This window comes from Erithacus rubecula, assembly GCF_903797595.1.
Source record: "Erithacus rubecula genome assembly, chromosome: 3".
Lineage (NCBI taxonomy): Eukaryota > Metazoa > Chordata > Aves > Passeriformes > Muscicapidae > Erithacus > Erithacus rubecula.
This window is the reverse complement of record NC_136689.1, coordinates 100339100-100363897: the sequence shown is the minus strand read 5'-3', so window position 1 is coordinate 100363897 and position 24798 is coordinate 100339100. Positions and strand designations below refer to the sequence as shown.

The 24798-nt window shown below is 43.1% G+C and overlaps 1 protein-coding gene and 1 long non-coding RNA gene across 18 annotated transcripts in view; one reads left to right on the top strand and one right to left on the bottom strand.

The window, feature by feature from the left end:
* Nucleotides 1–1453: 1453 nt before the first annotated feature.
* Nucleotides 1454–4753, top strand: LOC306799566. 2 transcript variants are annotated; one of them, XR_013773629.1, is made up of 4 exons: nt 1454–1694; nt 1845–1982; nt 2914–3112; nt 3958–4502. It is a non-coding gene; the product is annotated as an uncharacterized lncRNA (long non-coding RNA). The 2 variants fall into 2 exon arrangements; XR_013773628.1 differs by having other exon boundaries at nt 1845–3112; nt 3958–4753.
* Nucleotides 4754–6166: 1413 nt separating this feature from the next.
* DLGAP1 (DLG associated protein 1) overlaps nt 6167–24798 on the bottom strand; it is a 394622-nt gene continuing 375990 nt past the window's right edge. For 11 of the 16 annotated variants that reach the window (XM_079300752.1, XM_079300753.1, XM_079300744.1 and 8 more), the window contains 3 exons: nt 16974–17065; nt 14959–15111; nt 6167–12153 (listed from right to left, as the gene is read on the bottom strand). In XM_079300752.1, the coding sequence (XP_079156878.1) occupies nt 11944–12153; nt 14959–15111; nt 16974–17065 (455 nt within the window). In that variant the 3' untranslated portion in view covers nt 6167–11943. The remainder of the gene's footprint in view (nt 12154–14958; nt 15112–16973; nt 17066–24798) is intronic. The other 5 variants (XM_079300748.1, XM_079300747.1, XM_079300749.1 and 2 more) reach the window with 3 other exon arrangements.

Here is a 24798-nt window from a genome sequence, read left to right as displayed (position 1 = left end):
TTCTCCAAGCCACCACTGTGAGTGCAGTGTTCGTGTTTCGCCTCTGAATCCCCATGACTTTTGCTGGGGATGCTTGCATGGGGTGGGCCAATCTGATGGTAGGACACAAAACAATTTCTTTGGGAACCTTGAGGGGAGATAAGCCTGCACCGGAGCCCAGCCAAGGCAGGACAACAGCAACAACACAACAGGGCCAGCAGACGGGGAGCTGTCAGGCAGGACTTTAATTCTGTGTAAAATGTGAATTTTCCTCTTTCCCAGACTTGCAAAAAACAGTCAAATCCTTATAAAGATGTAGATTGGGTGTAGTGTGGGAGTACATCCATCATCAGCACCACATTCAAAACAAGAGCGCTTGACATCCTAACCATGGCTCAGGGTAACAGATCCCGATAAAAATAAAAATAGAGGTCCTTTGATACCTTCTCTGTTCTTCCTTTTTGGGTTTTTTTTCTTTTTTCTTTTTTTTTTTTTTCTCCTTTTGGTATGCAAGCTAAGTGGCATGACACTGGACTTTGGTACTTCACCCAGTTTATTTTAATTTGCATGTTGAAGAAAGGTATTAAAAGGGCAGGATGAGCCCACCATTACCCAGCTGCCCTGGTAGGTGTTGTGCTGTGCCAGGGAAGGCTGTGCTGCATCCAGAGCACAGCCCAGCCTTTTCCATGAGCTGTGTATACTGCACAGGTACAGGGGCTGCACACACCAGAATGTGGGGCAGCGCTGCATCAGCTGGGCAGGAGTTTGTTTTGCTGTTTCTGTTTGGTTTTTTCACCTCGGTGATAATTCTTACCCAACGTGCGATCTCTGTTCTATGTACTTTACTACTCCTTGTGATAATCAAAATCCAGCCCTGAACTTTTTCACTACAAAGGAAACAAGAACTTTGCCCTGTTGGCTGTTAGCAGGGCACTCGGCGATGCCTCAGCCTCTTTTCACGTGCAGAAACCCCCAAAGCCTGTGGAAATCAGGGTCATGCTGATGACAGAACGCTTATTGTTCTTTCACCAGCGTGAGTGGAGATCAGGTACTTTGTCACAAACATGAGATTTCTGGTGTCAGACCCCTCTTAAAAAAGGAGCAGGCACCCAACCGGCTGGTGGAGAAAAACCTTAAAACACCCGGCCCGCCAATAACACGCTGTGTACAGCTCAAAGGGCAACCTGTGGTGGGTTCAAAGCGCTGAAACATTAACCAGACCTTGGGCCAGCGTCTGTAGTTGCCGCTGGGTGCCCAGAGCAGAGCTCCCGGGAGCGGGAAGTGAGGGTGGCACTGCTGTTATCCGCGTGGAGAAAGGGCGCAGCGCTGTTTGCACAGTGCGGACGGAAGCGCTGGTGGCAGCCCCGGGGCGCTGGGGGTGCGGCCGGCAGCAGAGCAAGGCACAGCTGGAACAGGGCACAGCTATAACAGGGCACAGCTATAAAGAGGTACAGCAATAACAGGGTACAGCAATAACAGGGCACAGCAATAACGAGGCACAGCAATAACAAGGTACAAGCTTCCCCGTGCGGGGAACAGGGAGAGGCTGAGCGCTGAAATCTCAGCCTCCAGCTCTTGTTGAAGGGCTCTGATGAGCACTGTGGTGATGAAGGTGATGGTGGAATGAAGTTGTCCTTCCACGTCCACTCTTTTGTTTGCAGGTATAATCTCAGGCAAAACCCCTGACTCTAAGCCTGCCCCTGACCCCAAATGAGGTAAGGCTTGTGGGAAGAACAAATATAACTTATGAAATTGCAGGCTACAATAGCAGGGGGAAAGAAGAACGCTAGAGCTGCTTCTGGGCCCACACCTCAGATGCTTTGGAGCTGGGTGGTGCTTTGGTGGTGTTTTTTTCTTTTTAACAGTGGTGAGGTGTCCTGGAGATCAAGCGAGGAGATATGAGGAACCAGAAAGCATTTCTGAGCATTCAAGTGTTGTAATCATGTTACTGCTCCCTGAGCTCAGCTGACACAGGAGACAGGTAAACATCTCCCACCGCTCAGGTAAGTGACGGTATATAAATCTTCAGAATACCCTGAGGAATAACAAGTCTTTTGCAACTTTGAACTCTGAAGGAGTTAGGCTTGCATGATGGATGGCAGCGGCGCCCAGCCGTATTCTGAGGCATAGCACAGCTCCCAACTCCCTTGCAGAGGTTTCATCCTCAGCTGGAGGGAGGGTACAGCGAGCTGTGCGTCAGCGCCGACTCTTGCAGCTGTAGAAACTTGTAATTTCCTTTCCAAACAACAGCACCCTCAGCAAGGCAGTTGGCCTTGGGCCAAAAGCCATTCCTGTAGTGTCTGTTCCTGCTATATGCATGTGTAATGTTAACTTACCTGATTCTCCATGTGGGTTTCCCCACAACCACTGCCACATATCTGTGTCTTGTCAGTGTGGTGGCTTTGGGAGCCTCTTCCATTATCAAGCCTTATGAGTTTACCAGAGAGTGTGTCCCTGTTCAGGGGAGTAAAGTGATGCTTTTCTCTGCTTGTGCTGAATCATTTTTTACCTGGCAAGGATTTGAGAACTGTGAGATCATATTTTATTGTAGCATATTACAGCTGCAGAAAGGGTATTAGATTCTGGGTTTATATCAAAAGACTAATTTTTGTTCAGGATCATAAAATATTTAGGTCTAGAACTTTGCCTTCACAGCTCTTTGTAAAGTAATTGCTCTAGTAGTAGTGGCAAAAGAAAGGACATGCTCATTTATGACGCTTTAAATCAGACAAATCATTTCTGAAGACAAATAACAAAACTGTAGCAGAGAGCTCTGGTGCAGGGCTCCTTCTTGGATTGTAAACACTGTAAGACAGAAACCATCAATATTTACACAGTACTCAGCCCAGCACAGTGCAGCTTCTCTGGTTGGGCCTTTGGAGGCACTAATAGGAATATTAAATCATGCTGAATACCTCCTTGCAATATTTACAGTTTAATGATAACCAAGCGTGTGTGTGCCGAATACTGTGGATTGTGAGCATGCAGCACCAGCACCAGAAAACCTGTGATGAGGCCAAGCCTTGTGATATCTTCCCCCTGCTCATCTCATCATACACGCACTGCAGTGGCTGGGATGCTTTCTGGTGCTCCCAATATTCATCAGAAGCAACTTAGAAGGAATGATATGAGAGTAAGTGTGTGAGCTGTCAGGGAGGGAAAAAAAGCATTGAAAATACCACTGCTGTGTTGCCCTGTGGGCTCACAGAAATGTGACACAGAGAAGAATTAGCCTTTTGCGGTTTCATGTTTCCCTGACCTTTTAAGAGAGGAAGAAAATAACAGATCCAACTTCTGCTCCCAGCTACAATGCTGAAAGTCCAGAGCAAATGCAATACACTGGCTCCTGAGGTGTAAGAGCAGACTTTCATGTTCTCTATTAAAAAGCAGAGAGAGAACTGAGGTGTAATAATTTAACAAAACCTGTGTGAGTTCAAAGATAAACTTCCATCCCAGGCAAGTGTAATTATTGGTGTTTGAGTGTAATTTTGGTGTTTGAGTGTAATTTTGGTGTTTAAGGAGATCCATTCAAGCTGCTCTGGTGGGATTTCTGCCTTGATGTCAGTGTGAGGTAAAGCAGAAAACACATGGCTCCTTGAGCACAATGTGAGCAAGGGATGTGCCACAAGGGAGGAATCCTGGGCACCAGCACTGCAGCTGACAGCCCCTGGCAGTGGCAACTGCTGCTGATGCACATGGCAGGGATGCTGTGACATCACCTGCAGTCACACCACTTGACGTTTGGGATGGCCTTGAACTGTAAGTGTTAAAGCTCACACATGCTACTTGATATGGAAACAGTTTCAGTTAAAAATTATTTCGGAATTGTTGTTTTTGCTTATGCAACTGTTGACAAACAAACCTGGCTGGATTATACTTTAATAACAAACTCTGCATGCTTCAACAGGTTTCTTTGTTTTGGCTTGGTTTCTTGGTTTTATTTCCCACCTTCCACTAAAGGAAATTTTTATTTCACAGAAAGAAAATACAGGAGGTGGCCTTCTTTCTACCTGATATCCCAGCATTGTCTGGCAGAAGCTGGTAGACATGAATCATCACAATGAATGCAATACTGCACACAAGTAGCTTTTTTTTTACAAGCACAAGGTTGTTAAGCAAAGGATGAGAAACATGTGGAGTACACTGCAGTTTGCTAATGTATGGCTGGGTTCCCAGATCCGTGTACATTCCTGCAGACAAGTTGCAGTTGTCATGATGCTATTGCCAGGAAAGATGTAAACAAAAGGAAACCTCTTGTCAGTTGGAGCATTAGGTTAGTAACACAAAAGAGTACTTCACAGAGTTTTTTAGATTGATACACACCATTTGTCAAAGATGTTTTTCTCTTATGTGTAGTCATACAGATCCTTTGACATAAGTCACCATTTTTTTTACATTTTTTAAATAGCAGCAATATTTACTATGAGGTGAATCAGGGCAATGAGCAAGATCATAGGATCCTCTTGCAGAGGATCATGACTTAAAATGTGTGTGTTTTAGGCAAAGCATTTCTGGCTTAATTTGAAGACTGACACATGGACATGTTTCTGTTGAAGTTGCTACAGATTTGTCTTTATGTATTCCTCCACTAAATTTTATAGCTGGCAATCAGTCTGGGATGAAGTCTGGTTTCTCTCCCAACACTGCAAATGCAATTGTGTAACTTCACTAAAATTCCAAGCCTGGTTCTTACACTGGACTAAAACAGTAGATAGCAAGAAGAAAAGAGAAGTCACCCTTTCAAACTCTTCTTTCCCACTATGACAGCTTCATGGAAGCAGCAGCAGCCATCTGACCTGGATTATTTTGGGTTGTGTTCAATGCACACCACATTCCCCTAGAACTGCCACTGCTCCAATAGCAATGCCCTGCCCTGTGCAAGGCTTGTGGTTGCCTGGGGGCTTGTATCTCCCTGCCCTCAGCTGGCACCATGATACTGCCCTGTGGCTGATGTTACCTCTGAGGTTTGTGGAAATTGAAGAATTGTGGTCATGGTGGCACTGATGCACATGGAAGGGATGTCACATATTTAAAAACTATTTATTGAAACATTGCTCCGAGGTGGGAAGGAATTTCCCCCTTCAGCTGTTGCTACAAGTGTATTTGTCCCACGGCATAGCAAAATGTCATCACAGTTTTAGTGCATCATCTGTAAGCTGTCTGGCCCATATGATTTTTTTTCCCCTTTTGTTGTCAATTATTGACTGGAGAGATGAAGAATGACACATGCTAAAGTGTGTCAGTTATCTCAATTTCTTCCCCCGTTGCCAAGATTTACCAGAACAGTCTACAAAATAAAGAAATTTCAGTTTTGGTTTGTTTTTTTTCGGGTGATAGGAATTTTCTTCTAAAGACTGACAAAAGGACTGGAGCACACCAAGTTATTATTGCAACCACTTATTTAAAAAAAGACAAAAGAACATGCTGTAAGATAACAATATAGCCCAGCTTGTGCATGCAGCAACTTCTCAGAGCTACAAAAAAAATCGGGGATGATCACAGTCGTGAATGCACACTCACAAGCCTTTACAGATTGCAACAGTGAGCACCCATAGTCAGTTCAACAGGAAAAAGTAAGATACAGTATTTTAAGGACATGGCTTTGATAATTCTCCAGTTTGAAGCCAGGGATAATTGATAGGTTGAACATTCCCACCAGGGAAATAGGCTAGTTACATTGGAATGGGTTACCCTTTGCTTTTCAACATCACAGCTCCCTAGTTACCATCTCCAACCCAAGGTGTTTGCCTCAGCACATGGTTGTTTACACAGTGACTTATCTTACCTTGGTGAGATATTTGATACCCATAAAACATCCGTCACACTCTCTCCTACTGCTTTTCTTTAACCCAAGGCAAAGCCCATTCCTCTTCCAAAACCTTTGACAGTTTTGGATTATGGCAGTATTGCTGTTGGAGCTCAGGGGCTGTGCAGAAGTTGCTTTCTCCAGAGGCTCTGCAACACCTCAGTACTTCCCCCTCTTTGAATAGAGGTGGCAAAATCCATAATTTGTTTCCATTTTGCTTGACTGAAAATGAGGAAAAGTTTGGCATCCTGTCACACAGATAGTTAAGCGAAGAGTCAATGCAGTACAATGAAGGCCTCTACACCAGGAGTAGCCCATAATAGGTGGTGTCAATGTCACAGCTCAACTTGTTTTTTAATATAGCTCTTTTTTTTTTCCTTCTTCTTTCGTGTGTGTGGTTTCTTTCCCTCTGGGTGGAGCAGAGCTGGGGAGGTGATGACTTACCTGCCACAACTCGGTAGATCGCAATCTGGAACTGGCAGAGTGTTAACACAATGCCCCAGCAGAGCTTTCCTGTCTCTAATTTCAGTGATTATGTTGTTACTGGATCGGTGAAGAGAACCATGAAAAACACAATTACCAGGAAGCCCTGTTGCTTTGCTGCCCCTTTGTCTCTGGAACGGGGCATGTGACTCAGGGAGCCGTGGAGCCCCGGCTGTAATCTCACGCAGCACCGAGAAGGGTGCTGTCCGCCGGTGGGACCCAGGCGTGGGAAAGCCTGGCTGCTGCCTGCAAGGGCCAGTCACGTCATGTTCTGCAGCTGGCATCCAAATGCATCCTGATGAATCAAGTGAGAGCAGCTACCTTCTCTTGCCACAGCAGTGGACGAGCAGCAGTGCAGAAGAGGGGCTGTGAAAACCTCCCCGCATGCAAAAGCACAGGGAAGGGATGGTGTTGTGAATGAGCTTGCTGTGATAGCACAGCAATGTTTTATAGGTCACTGGCATAACATCAGACTAAAGGGAGAGGGCATGAGTATATTTCAGCTGTGAGTGCTGCTCTCAGGTTTGCTCGGTGCAGGAGCATGGCTAGTGGGCATGACCCGACCCTGTTATGTGATGCATAGTGGGAAAAGAGAAATTCACTTGCCCTCTACACTCTAAATCATGTATAAACCTATGACCTCAACAAAAAATACCAGTAGCAGCAGAGCAGCCAATATTTTTATCATTAATTGCTATCAAAAATGTCAGCTCAAAGTCATCAGATTTGATAGGTGAGCATGCTCCAAACTGACGGCTGAAGTGAATTATTTGCCTATTGCATGATGTAAAAACAATGTCTTGCAGGAGAGAACAGACATTGGCAAACAGACTGACAAGAAGATATACTTCTGGGGAAGGCTTCTGATTTGATCTGGAAGGAAACATTGAGCATAAATAGGGAGAAAGTTTACCTGAATGAAAGGCAGGGTTGAGCCATGGCTTGGACTTCCTTACTCTGCTGGAGAACAGCGTGAAACATACCTGCTATTTTACTCCCTTCGATCTGTTCTCATTACAAAAAGGTACCAGACACCTCAGAAGGTTCTTTAAGTAATAAAGCATTTTCCATCCCCATCCCTGGTGCATCCATTTATCAGTGACTAATGAGCACATAAATTCCAGCATGTGAAGAATAAAACCTTCATCTTGGTGTTAAGCAGAATTTTCCCTGCCCAAGGATCTGCAGCACAAATCTTTCTGGTCTTTCTGTGCTGAGGGTCTAGGCATGGGCAGACAGTACATGGTGCAGCACTGGCTATCAATGTATTACTATAAATGTAACTATTAGGTACTACAATGTGAATCAGGACCTTTTTAAAGACTGGTATATCCATGAACAATATCATCCAGGACATGTTTCTGTGGGATTTGGTGAGTGTCTTTATTTCACACAGTGGGAAAAACCCCATTTGGAAGCAGGATTCCAGTGAAGGTTAGCTATGCCTGCCAGGGATCTCTTTTGCCCCCAAAAATTCAGACATCACGGGACATAAACAGAAAATGAAAGGGAACCAGCGAGGGGAAAACCAAACAGGCTGGGGTCTTCTTGCCACTTCTTTTGAAGTCCCCAGTGTAACTCCTGGCATCTTCAGTGAGGTTTGGCTGGGCTCTGTACAGAAGTGCCTTTGAAGATTTTGCTAAGGCTCAAGGCCTTGATCATGGCAACTTTTATGCCTGTGAGCAACTCTGTGCAGATGAACACTTCCAGGGTGCTCAGCAGGATGCTTCGGATGAGACTTTGCAGGGCTGGTCTTAAGCAATGAGAGCTTAAGAGAAACATTCTGCTTGTCGTGCTTTTATCCTTGACCACATCAAATGAAATGCCTTGGCAGTTCTGGAAGAATGAATTTGCATTGAAAACCCACAGCTCTTACAAGCAGTGCATTAATTATTTTATTAATTTGCTCTTTTTACATTATGGGAAACATTCATCTATTTACATTTTCCTGTCCACACACAAACCAGATAGATAATCCTATGGAAACCCAAATCATTAAGCCATAAAAGCACTCTCCTCTGTCTAAAGGCTTTCAAATTTGTGTCTTTTGATTCAAATCAAAAACATTTTTAAAATCACATTTGGGAACGCAGGTAGGCCAGTGATTTACATTCTACTTAAAATATGCATTTGACCATTTTCCTTAAAAAAACCCAAAAACAAAACCCAAAAAACCAAAAACCTCAATAAATTCACAAAGATACAGTTTAAATTAAAGTGATAGTGCACATCAAAGCATTAAGGGAACACCAATAAATAAACTGAAATATATTACAAATAAATTATTTCTATTTACCTTTTCAAATATTAAAAATCTTTAATCCATTTCTTCATCTTTCTTTACAAAAAGATTATGAGAATTTTATGGAAACATCTGCAAAAAATATAATAAATACCTCTTTTTTTTTTTTTTTTTTTTCTTTTGAAGCAGGAGACAAAACCAACCTTTTCTAAAATTTCCCCCAGGGAAAAAAAAAAAGCAATATTTTAGTCCCGAGGTGAAACAGAATATAGGCATTTTATAATATACACTGGGCAGTTTAGACTAAAAACAAATCGTTACAAATTATACTAAAACAGATGATGGAGCAACTATACTAGCATTAGTGTTGGTAAATGAGTCAAGTGGTTAACTAGTGGCATTCTATGGGCAGAATTATTTTATTTTGTATTTTCTGGTATTGGCTGTATTTTAAATATTTTGCTAAAAAACTAGGCAAACATTATAATAACCTCTCCAGTGCCAAATGAACTAACAAGCATTCAGCTAATAATAAATTTATTTAAAATAGATACAAAAAATATTCTATGATATACAAATACAATAATTTTTAATGTACAAGACTAGATAGTCTTCACCTTTTCTGCTTTTTTAGGGGGGAACTTGCTGGATATAAATTTCAGTAGCCACTTGTCAACCAAAGTCTTAACTCATCTTTCGTAAAACGTTCACAAAACTAAGTAAGTCTGCGACACAGTTGTGAATGTGGACTCTCACCTAGGTACTGCTTTGAATACTTCAGTACAAATGAGTTCCAAATAATTAATACTTCCTATGACTATATATGCTCAAAAGTGACAGTTGGCACTATTACATACTGCAAACACGGTGATGTTTTGTTGCTGCTAAAAGTTAAACGCAGTGTTTCAAAACTAGCAAATACACTGGTATTCAAACGCTTAGAGGGTCAAACCTTTTGAAGCTCCTGTAACACCAAGCACTCTAGAGTTACACTGGATTTCTGATTACTCTAGTTAAAAGTCTTTTATATATTAAATTATTAGCCCTTATCTTGTAAACCACAGCAGTAAATATTTGTGCCCTGTTTATAAAGACATAGCTCAGATATCGATGGCTTTGAGAGGTAGCAAATTCTCTAGTGGTTTTAGGATGCTCTCATGAAAATACTTGGTGCCAGAACCTATTACCTCTCCTATTTTCTCAAATAAAATTAAATTAGCACCTGGCTATGATGTCATAGGAAAAGAAGCTGTCTGGCATGGTCTTGATGAATAGTTTTAGCAAGAGTTTAAACTTTCAATGATGATTTTCAATGCTTTTTAAGTGCAAGCTGCAGAATTATGCCACGTGTGCAGTGGGGTTTTTCACTGGTTGGACTGTCCATACAGGTTGAGCAGCCATGGGCACAGCCAGCCAGCAGCAAGGGCTGCCAGCTGTGCCCCTCCATGGTGGGGCTGTCCCTGTGCCTGTGCCCACTGGGAGCAGAAAGCAGCCTGCCTTCCTGCCCCGTGTACCCCTGCCCTGGCAGACAGGGTGAAGAGCACATAGAGAGCAGCAGAGGAGTCTGGAAAACATCACTGCAGGAGTGCACACTGAGGACTGCACAGCGCTCCTCTGCTGACACCAGCCCTGTCACCCAGAGCAGCCCTGTCACCCAGAGCAGCTCGGCTAATTCTGCTGGCAGCAGCACATGCCAGCTAGGCACGCGTGTGCGCACTCACACACGCTCACACGCACGCACACAACTCGCGTTCAGCAACATGCCTGACGTAGCTTTCCTAATGTTGGCACAAGAGATTCCAGTAGCAGCGTGGTCAGCATCATTCCTCACCTGAGGAGCTGGAGGACAAGCCCCTGGCCCAGCCAGAGGTGGCTGGAGGGGACAGACACACAGGATTTCTGACCTCTCAGGCTCCTCTCCAGCCCTATTATCTGCCATTTCCGCCCACTATTAATGAGCTACTTAGGATGCATATTTTTCGTGATTGCAAAACAATGGCAGAAGCCAGGGTAGGAAGGCTTGTCGTGAAAAGTATTAAGTTCATATTGATCCCATAACTTGTGAAAAATAGTCTATTGTTCTTGTTCAAGTGAGTACTTTCTACTATTAAGAGGAGGCTGAATTAGAAATTTACTCCTAAATACGGACAGTTTGGTGATAAGCAGTCTGACCTGTAGCATATAACCTGCTGTGGATAGAGCAAAGCAAGCCTGGCCTGGAAAAGCTTCAGAGGCTCCATGTACAGAAATTCACCTACAGGTGTCTGTGTGTGGCTGCGTGGACATATGAGATTGGATGGTCCCACCGAGATTAAGACATCAACAAAACCAAGCTTTTTTTTTTCTTTTTTTTTCTTTTTTTTTTTTTTTAACCAATATAATCCATACAATACAATACAAGAGGAATTGACAATACAGTACAATTTTAAAAATTCTTAATACTTGGACAAGAAAATCCTTCTTTTATATTATCTCTTCAACTGTCATTGCTTCTTATCTCCTTCCTTTTTACTCTTTTATTGCCTTTCAAAATAGATTATTTCCCTGGAAGATCGAATTTACAATCTTCTGCTGATTGAAATGTTTAAGTAGTGATTGATGAAATAAAAATGAGGCAGTTTGTGCAGCTGTGAGTGTGCAGGTATCTTTCCACAGGATCTTTTATATCCCTCACCATCTCACCTGTGGGATATACTTCCACTTTTTCACCTGCCAGAGCTGTGGGGTTTCTTTTCGTTCCCCCCTCCCCGCTCCCACCCAAGCTCCCTCCCCTTGTGTGACTCCTTAATTCAGGTGAAAATGTGATTTGGAGGTTTAGAATAAAGTGCGCCATCTGCTTTAAAAAAAAAAACAGTAATAAAAAGAAGGGAATCCGAGTCATAGCTCCTTTCATCTTTTGTGAGGAAGACGGCAGAGTCCGAAAGGATCACCCTGCATGACTGAAAATACCAAAGTCCCCTACAGATTGATATTGCTGTACACTGGGTAACAGACTAGCTTTAGGTCAACTAAAGATCATGATTAAGTTAAATGGAGCATCTACTGTACAGGTGCGCGGGTGCGTGGAGGTCTGAGTGCTGCGTTTATTTGTTCCAAACAGAAAAGAAAAAAGGATCGTGCTCGTTTACATGAGGCAAAGTGGCAGCATCAGTACATGTGACAAAGCATCGTGATGGCATGGGCAAACCTTCAGAAAGCAAGGGTGGTTAGAGGACATCTCTCGGAGGACCGACAACTACGCCACGGCAGTGGAGTTCACTGGGAGCATCGGGGCGGCTGCGTACAGAGAGAGGGGAGGGGGAGAGGAGGGACAGAGAGCGAGAGAGAGAGGAGGAGGTACAAATACTTTGTGGTGACCTTGAGCAGGAGCCTAGAGGGGCAGAGTATACATGAGGCTTGTCTTGCCAGAGAGAGTCCTCCCGGTTGGATCCCTTCATAGCCTGGTCTGGGCTTCGGGGATGTATATCTCAATGCTTTCGGCGCTCTCGGTAGCTGAGTTCTGGCGGACCGATGCAGCGCGCTTGGCAGCCATCAGCCGTTTCCGGGCCTCCTGACGCTGAGAGCTTTCCAGAGAGCGTTCTCGTATGAGTGGCACCTGACCTTTCGATGGCTTCTTTGGCACTGGAGGAGGGACCCTTCTCTCCTGATCAAAGCAGAAGGTTAATGGCATTATACAGCTTCTCAGGGAAAGGCGGGAAAAACTAGGATATATCAGTAGTTAGAACACACATTTTACCTAAGGTTTGTTAGCTCTTATCTGCCTTTCTGTCTTCAGTCAACTGGCTCAAGGGCTCATAAACATGGGACAAGGGCAAAGGGGAGGGGAGGGCCGGCCGCCGTGCTACTCCTCCTCGGGACGGTGCTGCCGGGCACCGCTACCTGCTTAGTGCCAGGGGATGGGAAAGAGACCGACCTCCCGCCACCGGGAGGGACCTCTGGAGACCCCCGGCTCCCGGGCCACCCTCTTCTATCCGTGCATAGCGCTAGATGCTCCTGCAACATGGAGGTGTCATGGCTTGGGCGTTCCCAAATGCAGATGGGAGCTAGCTGTCTGCAGCTGGTGCATCAGAATAAGCAGGTTTTTAAAAAATAAAACACCACATATTTATATATCTATTTCGTAGTTTAGTGGCTTCTCAAAAATCCCACACTCTGGGTCTCGCTGTGCAAGATCATACACTCTGGCCTCGTGCTAAATAGGCATGAAGCTACATTCAGCTAGAAATAGAAAATCTGGTAGGAAAAACTTAAAAACCGTTAAGAGAACATGCGTTAATCATCATGGTGGCAGCTAGCTCCAGATATGTGACCAACAAGGAGGGCTTTTATGTATATCCTGGTGCATGTACACACACATACACATAAAAAGAAAGAAAGGAAAAAAAACCCACCAACAAAGAAAAACCCTCAGAGAGGGATCTCTCCGCAAAAGAAAAGTGTATTCAGAACTGAATTTCAGGCGTCCACAAAGACTTTGTCAAGTTAATTAGATTGTCTTTTAAGTTACATCCCCTTCCAACTGTGAACACGGTCTCTGAGCGAAGGGATTTTATCACACTACAAAAGTCCCATTCTGCCCTTTCGTTTTCTCTCATGCTGCTCACAACAGCTTCCATGGCTCAGAATATAAAGGTGCTTAGTTACACTGATTCATACTTTGCTTTTTCTCTCCATCCAAGGATTAATCTATGCTGCTTAAAAAGGGCCCAGTGGCAAAGGCCAAAGGCAAATATCAATTCCACAGAAAGTTTTTTCTTCCTTTTTTTTTAATCCTTTTTAAGAAAGGAGATGATCTGTTTCATCTAAAATCATAGACAAATGCTGTTGAAACAGGAACACAGTGTAATTCTTTACAATCTTTACCTTCCTACTGTAGGTCCCTTTCTTCAGCACTACTTAACTTCCTTTAAACCGTTCTAGTCTTCTTTTTGTTGGAAACTCTTTGAAATGTTTTTCAGAAGCAAAGAAAAGGCACATTTTTTTTCAAGGAAAGGTCTCGTTTCTTACTGCTGCAATTGCAACACTCAGCCTACCCACTTTACTGTAAAAGCTAATGGAAGACCATATACCAGCATTTCTGTGCATGCATGTTTGGTAGTTTTAACTTCCTTTTCTGATAGATACTGGAAAAAAAAAGAAGATAAGAAAATGACTTGCCTTCAGTACCTTGGACTAGGAAAAGACATTCACATTCATTCCCCTACAAAACACACTAGGTGTGCACAAATGGTGTGAACATGGCACTCTAAGTCAGGAATCAGTATTTAGTCTTGATTGGAGGAGGAGAAGGAGGAATAGTGCTACCAGCACTGCCTGTACAAGCTTCCTGCTGCAAGATTAACGGGGTTTGATATTATTATGGTTATTTGTCCAAAAGAAAACACCGCTTTGGTCATCGGCAGCCAGCTGACCGTAAGTTGGGGTATCCAGGACTCCTGCCTGAGCCACTGCACCTGTAAGTCGTGTTCCCCCTCCTTCTGGTGACCCTACCTGTTGGCTGTATTCATTACTATCACACCAGGCACAGCAGAGATTCAGCATCAAATTACATACCTATAGGAGCGCGACATTAGACCGTTGGTTCCTCTAGGAATGGGTCTGTGCTTTAAGGATTTTCTGAAACATTCATGTATTTTGGCTCACCCAAGTGATGTTTGTCTTGAGGTGGATGGTGAAGAGGAAAAAAAAAAAGGTGATGGTGCCAAATGAGAATGTAAAGTGAAATGTGACTCACACTTGGAGATGTGGTAGTTTTTCATGGTGACAGAAGAAGACTACATTTACCAAAAAAAAAAAAAAAGAAAAAAAAGAAGAAAAAAAGAGGGAAAAAAAGACCACCAAAGCTCCAGATGATTTTTATGTTACCTCAGGTAAACAACAATACTAGAAAAGTGAATGTGTTTGTGAAACCACCCATTTAAAAAAAGCCCAAAATAAATAAAAAACAATCAAATGGACAAAAAAATGTAATTTCTTAATGGAACATTTTGGAAGGCATATTTTTGATATTGCTGTTTGTAATCTGGCTACCAAAGTCAGCGATGGTTACAGTGCTTCCCTAGTGTTTTCAGTAACACAACCTAGAACTCTTGCTGTATGCAATAATATGAACCGTAAATGTGATTTATTTAATTTTAAGAATCAATATATAAGGCAGTTCCTTCCAACGATTGATCGTCTAATATGATTAAATGTAAAGCTTAACAAAGTACCACATTCCCATTATCCGATTCACAAAGACAGTTTTGGTTTAAAAATATGCCTGAAACATATTACAGATAATATCCCAGATGATTATTATGTAAACATTGTTATTACAATGAAATTAATTTGATATGAGCTTCATTTCACATTTTTAACGTCAACGCTGTAACACAGAGGCCTATTTAATTTGTCCAGTATTTGTGCAGGGTTTTAAATGAAGCATACAAAATCTACAGTGTTCTACCTTCTTGTCATGAGGATCCATCTGTTTCCAATTATTGGCCTTTAACTGATGAAGTTCATCAAATTTCATACTAATATTTTCTATGGACAACTGCAGCATATCCCAAAACCCTGCTAAATCCTGGGAGGTCGGCCGTGGATGTGCATTAGGATTCTGTGCAACAGAAGAAAAAAAACATGTTGGCTTTAGTACTCCTTAATGCAAAGCATTCATGCAAATGGTTACACATCTTGCTAGCAAAGCAGTTTGAGCAGACCCAGAGAGGAGCAAAGCAGAGCATTCATTACTTACTGGTGGGTTTTATTGCGAGGAATCTGGCGCGGCGTTGAGCTGCTGTGCCCTGCAAACACCCACTCACCAAAGCAGTGGGTACCCCCCACAAACCTGCCAAAGGGTCCCTGTGGCTGGATCTGCCTAAGGATGCTCCTGGGCACAACTGGTGGCAATCCTATCTGCACTGAAATGAACTGCCAGCCTCCTCTTCACTTGCACGAGGATGGATTCCCCACCATGTTCACACTTGTGAGAAAGAGTGATACCTGTGCAAATTTACATTTCCTACATGTGCAAATAGTGATATATGTGTGAACATTTTTTCTGCACTCTGAGAATGTAAGATTTATAAAAACACACTAAGTAAAATTGTCTCTTGTACACCTCAGGACATTTTTTTTTTTTTTTTTGTTTTAGTCAAGAATAACCTGTGCAGGGTGAAAGGCTCAGAAGCCTACATGCAGAAGCACAGTAAACCCATTTTTACAGTCAGATTTTTGGGAAGAATGAAACTGGGACACAGGTGGGGAGCACTGCTTTGTGTGTGCAAACTCATCAGCCCAAGAGCATTGCTCAGAAGAGCACATCTGGACAGTCAGCATCTTCAGCACAGCTTGGGCCAGACCCAAGAAATCCTGTCCTTCCTTCTGTCCCTTCAGTGCACCTCAGCTCTGAACACTTTTTGCATGCAGTGGGTGTACACAAAACCATCCCTGCTCCACTGGCAAGGCTTGTATGAGGGAAGGCTTTCTACAGGATGTGTCTCTATAAGCTGCTTCCCAGCTGGAGCTGTTTAATTAAAACGAAATGCTGTGTACACTCACTTCAAGCATGTTTTTTCTTAAATGCTGAGGAATTGCTACACCAGTCAGCAAGGTTTCATGGTGTTTTCATGGGTGCTGTGGCCTTGTATATATACAGTGTATATCGTACACTGATATCTTATTATTAATTTTGTTATTAAATAAATAAATAAATTACTAGTGCTAGCACATTGCATGATGTTTTACATGACTCAAATTTTACTTTGCCTTTAGTTTTCCTTCCTCTTCTGAAGCAATAAATCCAAAAGAGTCAGTTGGTTGCCTTATAAAATTTCTATTTGTGCTTTTCACAGTCACACTGACAGAGGATTTTGGTAGGATGATAATGCCATGAAAGGTGCAATTATTGAAAACAATAAAGTATATATTTTTAGAATATAAGGAGACGAGAGATAACACTTTGATTCCTAGTTTTTCAGTGCTTGACTAGCAGTTGTATGTTGTTATTTGCAAAAATATGCAATCAGAAGGCTTTTTCAGTTTTTATATTAAGAATTGGAAGTCTCATTAAGACAGAGCTAATTTCTGTTGCATTTGTCCACTGAGACAGATTTTAGTCTGGAGCTTGTTTCCCAGGAACACCTGGGAAGGTCCAAATCAGGAGATTTCTGATCCACCCTCAAAGACCTTAAGGTGTGCCCGTGAATTTGAGGTTCAAGCGACAGATCCTCACTCTTCTGAGATCAGCAGCAGAGCCTCAGTGATAGCTCACCCAAAGCTTTTTGCCTTTGTTTTAAGGCTCTCAAACTATTGTGAAACTCATGCTGACTCTGACAAATTTGAGTTACTCCCAAACTCATATCAAGGCCTTTACTGGAAACACTGCTACATTAGTCAGAAAATCAGTACAGTTTATATAGGATTATTCACATGGTTAGTAAAAGGCACATGTTAGTATCTAGCATAAAAATTACATACCAGGTTTTCTTCGCAAAGTTCTCTGAACTGGTAAAATTTCTGAGCCATGAGAAGCTGGGCACTGCCCACTGCAGTTCGAATTTTCCCTAGAACTGAGAGAAAAAGAAGAGTAAGTCACAATGCTTTCTTTGCTGCAGGCAACTAAAAGACTAATAAAAAGAGAGGAGAAAGCTGTGCAGCAGTCAGCTCTGGCTTTCAAAAGGTATGTTATCTTTCAGTCACAAAAAGAGGAAAGCTGATAAATCTAAGGTCAGATCTCCACGAGGTAAAAAATATGTAAAAGGTTTCTGCATCTAACTCTCATTCCTCCAGTGAGACCAGTTGTAACCAGTTGTAATGACAGTGTAAACGTGGCTAACCAAAAGCTTCTGCAGGCCGTACAGAGAGCTCACCAGAAATGTCACCACCTGTGACACCACTGTGACCCAGGCTCAGGCTTTGAATGCAAATCCAGCTGCCTGCACAAGGACATGCAGCTCTCAAATCCTGCTTGCTCCTCCAGCTCACTTAGCATCTCAGCCCTTATTGTCAGGTGTAGCTGAATGCTGCTCCATCACTGTTTTAGTGCACACCAATGAATCTCTTCTGAGCGGTTTCCATGAGCACAACCCAAGGCTGCCACTGCCTTCAAATTAAAATGCCCAGGAGTACAGCAAGGAGCAATCCCACCCTGGCCTCTCCTCCTTGCTGGTGACCTGGAGGGAGGTGTCAGAGAGTCCTGGGGCAGCTGACTGAGGACTCCTTTGTAGGGACAGCTGGGCACTCATTGCCCCTTTGGACTGACCGAGTGCTGTGAAGGGCTGCAGTGAACCAGAAGACAGCCCACAGTAAATGCCTCTGAATAAAGCAGGGGCTCACACTGTTTTGGTTGCATTCAACCTCACTCAGACACTGGGATTTTACAGGGCTGCTTGGGAATACACTGCCCAAACCCGAGGCATAGACTGGTGCATTCAGAGACTCCCTGGGGAGCTCTGGTGCAGGGGGAGACTGTGTGTGAGCACACGTGTATGTGTGTACCTTTGTGTGTGTGAAAAAAGAAGCAAGAATGCGGAAACACAGCGAAAAAGCAGACGTGGCCTCAGCTGGCAATAAGACAGTGAATCCAGAAAACAGAGTGTGAATTTAGGGACTGCTGAGTGAAAGAATTGATGCTGTGAGCAAGAAAGCAGCTACTGATTTGTTTGAGATATTGCATGATCAGAAAAAACCCTCCAAAATTGTCTTTAAAAAAACGAGTTGGAATCACAGATTTATCTGGCTCCTTCATTAATTTTCCTTCTCAGCTGAAACAACTTATTATCCCAAATTCTCTGATTAACAAGTGATTATACATAACTTGAATTCATTTTTTAAATATTACCACTTCTTTAATGAAAAACGTGAATGGCAGCCACTGTGTCACAGTTCTCACCATCATTTCTACTCAGACATATTTGTATTGTCTCAGCCCTCAAACAGACACAGTAGCTTTTCCATGACAAATTTACAGCCTGGATAAACCAGACAGGTGAAGGAGGAATAGGAAAAACAAACAGATGAAGTGGCCAGCTCAAGGTGAGTGAATGAGAGCCTAAAAGAGATTCTAGTCCTAAACTGCCATCTTCTGCACCATCCCTTGGGCACAGTCACTTTTTGTATAAGAGCTAAGACAGCATTAACAGAGCTCCCCTGGGAAAACACTGCTAAGTATTTTGATTTACCACAATGAAAAATAAATAAACAAACACATACATACATAAATACATGCAACTTCTAACAAGATTTTTAGCATTTCATTGGTCCTGTGACTGGCTGCAGGGCTGGTTACCAGAATGCCACCATGCAGTGCTTGGTAAGAGAAAGGCCTCTCCAAGGGTTTGAGTAGCCACATGCTAAGCAGACCGGCACATACACTCATGATAAACTGAAACTTGATACACAGTAATACAAAATCTGTGTTCTCCCCCTTCAAGGTAAATGGTCTTCCCTCCACCAGCCTCAAAGCTCACTTCTTAAGGCTGTTGAAGGAGAAGTGGGATGTGGAGTTCATTTATACTTCAGACATACAAAGGGGTGGGGGGAAGGGGGAGGGAGGAGAGAGTCTTTTCACGTTTTCTTCAGAACCTGTAGGAGTGAGCTCTGTGAACACACACAGAGCCCAGACTTTCATTTTGTTCCCAGAACTCAGCTCAGCACTGCCAGGAAATAGCCATGAGCTGGAAGATTCACTAAGCAGAATATTTTCAGCATATTGCTCAGGGAGTTTTGCACACAACTCTCATTATTGTTAGCAAGGCTTGCGTGTCTAATTCTATGCGCACAGTGCTGAAAATGGACCCCTTGGTGTGTCTAGTCATTTATGCAACCCAATATGCAAACCACTCAACTGAAAGGACTTTTCAATAGTAGGAGGAGCTACTCCAAGAGCTTTCATGTGGTTCCCATTGTTATGAAAACTCTTCCCACTGAGTATATTTGGGAACAGCTGCCTCATCTGGAGCTCGGCCACTCTGACGCTTCCCAAGACTTGAGAAGGGCAGAAAAAAGTCTCTCAACTTCTTGGGATTTAAAAAAAATATAAGATGAGGTGGGCTTTTCCAGGAAACCTGCACCAAATGAGTTGGAAATCACATCCCAAGCATGAAAGAATGTATATACAACTTGTTGGTGATGGATAGGAATGTGGCCCTTTCTTTTGGGGAAGAAGAGCTTAACATTCAGAGATCTCAGCAGAGGGAAAAGGAAGTCCTTGTCCTTGGCTGCCTAGTGACTGGCTATTTGCCTAAAAGCCATCATCCCAGCTGACTGCGGGATGCATGCTGATGCTGCTCCCTATTGTTGCCACTTCTGCTGTAGCTGTGGCTGTATCTAGTCAAGTGTCACTGATTCCTCGCCCCTCAAAAGCAACGGGTCTGTTAATGCACAACTCCTCAACAACCAACTCTGTCACGGAAGTTAGGGGGGGAAAGAAAGACAAAACACAAAGTGTGCAAAAAACTGAAAGGAATGTCTCTAGAAGACACAAAGCCTTATCAATAGCCTAAGTTTTGTTTCCAAACCCACACTGCTTTTGGTGTTCCAAGGCACAGCACTCATTTTGCTTATTCAGTCAAAAATCTCTGGTGCCAAACAGAAAGGCTAAGGTGTTGTGAAAAATCAGAAGCAAAAATAGACCAATAGATTTTCTTACAAGAAAAGCCTGCAAGGCTTGAAGCCAAATACCAAAAAATAAATGGAATTGCAAAGTTAATACTCAAAACAAATCAGAAAAGAATCAGAGAAACCTTTAACAGCAAGGGAGATGGGGTAGGAGGAAAAACATAAACATTCAAATTGATGCCTTTACTAATAGGATACACAGAAAACATATAAAACCAAGCAACAAAAAACCCCTGGTCTATCAAGATGCAATCACAACAGATTTAAACACCTATATAATGTTATTCATATCTGGTTTCTGTTCCATACAGGGCTATACAGCACACTCAGCACTGTTGGATCTGAATGCCTTCCAGTAATGCATTAAGCAACATTATTAACATCCATCATATGCTTTGCTGTCACCCCTTCCCCAGAGGAAGAAGTGTGTGTACTGCAGTGTTTTGTTTTTATAGTTTGAATTTTTCCCTTTTTTTCCCCCCTCTCTTCTCGCCTTAACCTATCTTCCTTGTAAATCCAGTTCTCTCAGTTCTCTCCTGTGATATTTTTTAAGACATGGACAATTATGTCTATTTTTGAAGAACTTATAGCTATTTTGATGCAATTCAACTATTGTGGAATGCCTCCTCACTACTACTGTTCTTATCTAGGAGTCACAGAATATTATAAGAGGACAGACAGTGAATATCCTTGTGCCTTTAACCCCTCAAAATGTTTGTCTTTTAAAACATTCTTGAAAATAGACTTGGACTATGTGTTGTTCAAGCAGTAAATTCTTGCTTCTCTTGCTTGTAAGAATTGCACAGGACCTGTTTTGAAGTTGTAGAGCTCTATGTATTTCCCTGCTCCGTGTTTTCATTGGAAAATAAATAGGAAAACAACAACAACAACAACAAAAAGAACTGTGAACACAAGCAAAAAAAACTAGTTATTGTCATCTACTCTAACTGGGAAGGTGACTGTGTGTGTAACAAGGATAACAAAATATAAGAAAATAACAAAACCCACCTGAAGTGATGTGAAAAGCAATCACATAGAAGCTAGGGGAATTTTGAGAAGGGGCAGCATTATTTGGCCTTCAAACCCTAACTGATGTATTTGCATTTGAACTTTGACAGGCCCCAGGGTCTAACATGTGACAAAAGAGGACTCTGACTATCAAATGCCCTTAATGTGAAAACACCTGGTTGACAGGCATGGCCCAAGATAGGGAACAGAATACCAGGGACTCACTCCTTGCCCCAGGAGCAAGTGGCAGGAACAAAAGCTGAAATTACAGGGACACAGCCTGACATTTGCGTTGCAGATGTTGGCTGGGCACTATGCATATGAAGCAATCCTGACACAGAGCTGTCACAATCCATTCCCAAACCAGGATGGACCAGCATTTTAGCCTATTCATGTTGACAGACCTACATTTAAATAACACCAGCACGACAAAAGCCAGGAAATTCAAAGTTAAAGCTACTGCTCAGGTCTTAAGCTCAGCTGTTAAGGAGAAAGCAGCCAAATGGAACAAACTAGAGAAAGAGCAGTCCTTTCTTTGAGTCATATATACTTACAGGAGTGATCTCATTGAAATTAATAGGGCTGTCTGCATGAGCAAATGCTGTTCATTTGGATTAAAGCAGTTTCCATGTGTTCTCTGACTTACTTGGCTTTTATTAGCACATTTAATTTTTTTTTTTCCCTTACTGGGTAGTTTCCTTGTGGATTTCACTTTTTGCCTTGCTAGCCTCTGGGCACTGGTAGGGCTTTCCTTGCTGGCTTTCCTTTGAGAAACCCTCGTGTATGGAGAAGTCCCTTCTGGGGACAAAAGAAAACCAGATGAAGGAAAGAATGAGTTGGGCATATGGCCAGAGGCACGTAGCAGGGGGATTCCAGCAGGACACATGTCAGGCTGGTGGCCACCCCTCTGCAGGATGCCCCAGCCCTGTGCAGGACGAGGCTGTCTCACTGCTCAGAATGGCAGAGACCAGCATTGCTTGGAGAAGCCCTGCAGAGGAATGGCAAATGGTTTTCCATGCCTATGGATGAGATTGAGCCCATGGGTCTCTTTTTCTCTTGCCATGCAGAACTATTATGAAAAATGTATTTTTTCCTAAACTTTATTCTCTCGTGGCTAACCTTTACTTTCTATATTTTCTTTTGAGACAATTAAAACAAACCAAAAGAGCAGACAGTTTGTAGTCATTGTATAATTTGTCAGACTGGAGGAATGTGTAGAGGCTCTGCTCCTGAGCAGTGAGGCTCCTGCAGATTTGAGGTCAACCTTTATTCACAGACTAGCCTAGAAGGCTACCATATACACACAAGAGAGTTATAACCACATGTCTTATGAGAACCTTGGTTTTCTGTTTTAGTTTTTACTTGATTGGCCTGGCTTGTCTCGCCACTAAACCCACATTAACCTGATTTGTGGTGAATCAGACCTGCTGTTTGCTTCCGATGGTTATCTTTACACCAAAGCCACAGTACAACCCCATGTGAAAGAGAAACTTCTGGGGGGCAGCAAAATGAAGCTTTCTGGTTCTTCCACCAAGAAGGTCAATGCTCCATGTGAAATACAAATAGCAAAAAAATACCTCTCCAAAGACAGGCCAAGGCCACAGGAATATTTTCCTGTGCCCAGCACTGCTGGGGGGAAAAAAGTGGTCAGAACCTGTAATCCAGGTCTGATGCTGCTAATTTTGTATGTAAATGGTGACAACAGAGGCCTGAGCCAGAAGTCACCAACAACTGTGGTGAGGCTCTATTCAAAATTTTGCAGAGGAGAGTAGGAGGAGCAAGCAGATGGTTGAGGAAAAAACAACAAAAAAGTCAACAGTTGATTTCATTTGAGGTCTGATCCAAAGCGTCAATCAATTCTCACAAGGTGTTCAGCATCAGATGTGCAACATCTTTTCTTGTTTTTTATGAGAGCCCTAGAGTTTGTAGCCAACTTCCCTGTAACTGCAAATCACACTGAAATCATATCAAGCATGTTAGTTTAAAGTGTGAGTGGTGTTCGTCTGCCTGTGACACACACAGCAGCTTTACCAGAAAATGATTTCAGATAAAACCAGAATATACTACACAATAAATAATTCATGGCGGAAGGGAAGCCACATTTCTCTCTCTGTTGGCATTTCATCGTGCAGCCGCTGAACCACAGCTTGTTTTCATACAGGGCAGCCGACTCCATTTCCCATTTTCCATTTCTCGAAACATTCAAGCCCATCTGGTAGATTCATTCCCAGCTAGATAATACCCCACGTATCCGTGTAACATGTGAGCTACTGTCAGGCAGCAGCGAGCCGTCTCCCCCAGACAGCTGTTCCGCACAAGGGCCGCATTGTCTGCAGCAGGCGCGGATCGTTTTACGGGGAGCGCCGGGGGGACCAGCCCTCTGTCAGCTGCCACGGCACCCAGACAACCTCGCTCATCACACGTTCTCCTCGTTTTGTTATCTGGCCAAACACATGCTGGGGATGACAGGTTGGAAACAAAGGATGCACTCCCTGCTCTGGTTATGTTAGGGAAAGCAGAGCAAGCGCACCTCTCCTCCTTTCCTCTCTCTCTGAAGTTTACAGATGTACAAAAAAGGCATTTTTCGGGCAGGGTTTGTACCAACCATGCTTTTGTTTCTGGCTCTGCTGGGCGGGCAGGGTGGCCCCAGCCATGCGCTGTTCCTTGGCAGCAGGTGGGGCGGGAGGTGCCGCAGCAGGACGCGCAGCACGGCCTCGTGCGAGGCACAGCCACGTGCCACGGCGGCTGGCAGCACCACACCCAAACACCCACTGCAACACTACAACCAGCCCAGGGCACCCTTCCCTTCCTGCCTTTCCAGGCACCACAGGCAGTGCTGGCACACGTGCTGGGTGTGCTGTGAGGAGGCATTGGGAACAGCCAGCCTAACCACTCCTTTATCTTCCCCTAACTGACTCCTCTCACTGATTGCTCAGAGCCCTATAAAACTGTCTTATATCAAAAACACCAAGACACTGAGAGAAGATTCTGTACAGATATGCATTTTCTGCATCTACCAGCTTCGTAAAATTCACTTCATGTTCTTTTCCTACTACTTTATTAGTGTACCAACTACCTCGGTGCACAAATAAAATATTTATAGGTTTTTCCAATATTATCAGTTCATAGAATGACAGAATAGTTTGGGTTGGAAAGGACCTTTAAAAATCATCTAGATTCAGCCCCAGTGCCATGGGCAAGGACACCTTCCACTAGACCAGGCTGCCCAAAGCTCATCCACCTGGCCTTGAACCCTTCCAGGGATGGGGTTTCCACAATTTCCCTGGGCAACACCATTCCTCACCACCGTCATCACAGAATACATTTTCCTTATGTCCAGTCTAAGGTGTTATGACTTATAAAAGTTGTGTGTTTCCTGTTTGCTCTGTGTTCACACTTCTTTTTCAATCTAAAATGTTCACGAGGTTTATTTCTTCGTACTACATAAACAACAGAAACTCTTTCATTCTGATAAGTGTATAAACAGATTTTGAATGCATTGATGGTGTGAATTAAAAATGAGATTCAAGAATTCTAGAACTTGGACAATCTGAATCTGCTTCTAAGGTCAAACCATCTGTATATTTTGTTCAGTGTAAATTGTTAGGCTATTATATAACATAAATTTGGTAGAAATATAAAACCTATACATATCTTAAAATTCAGGTTATCTCAT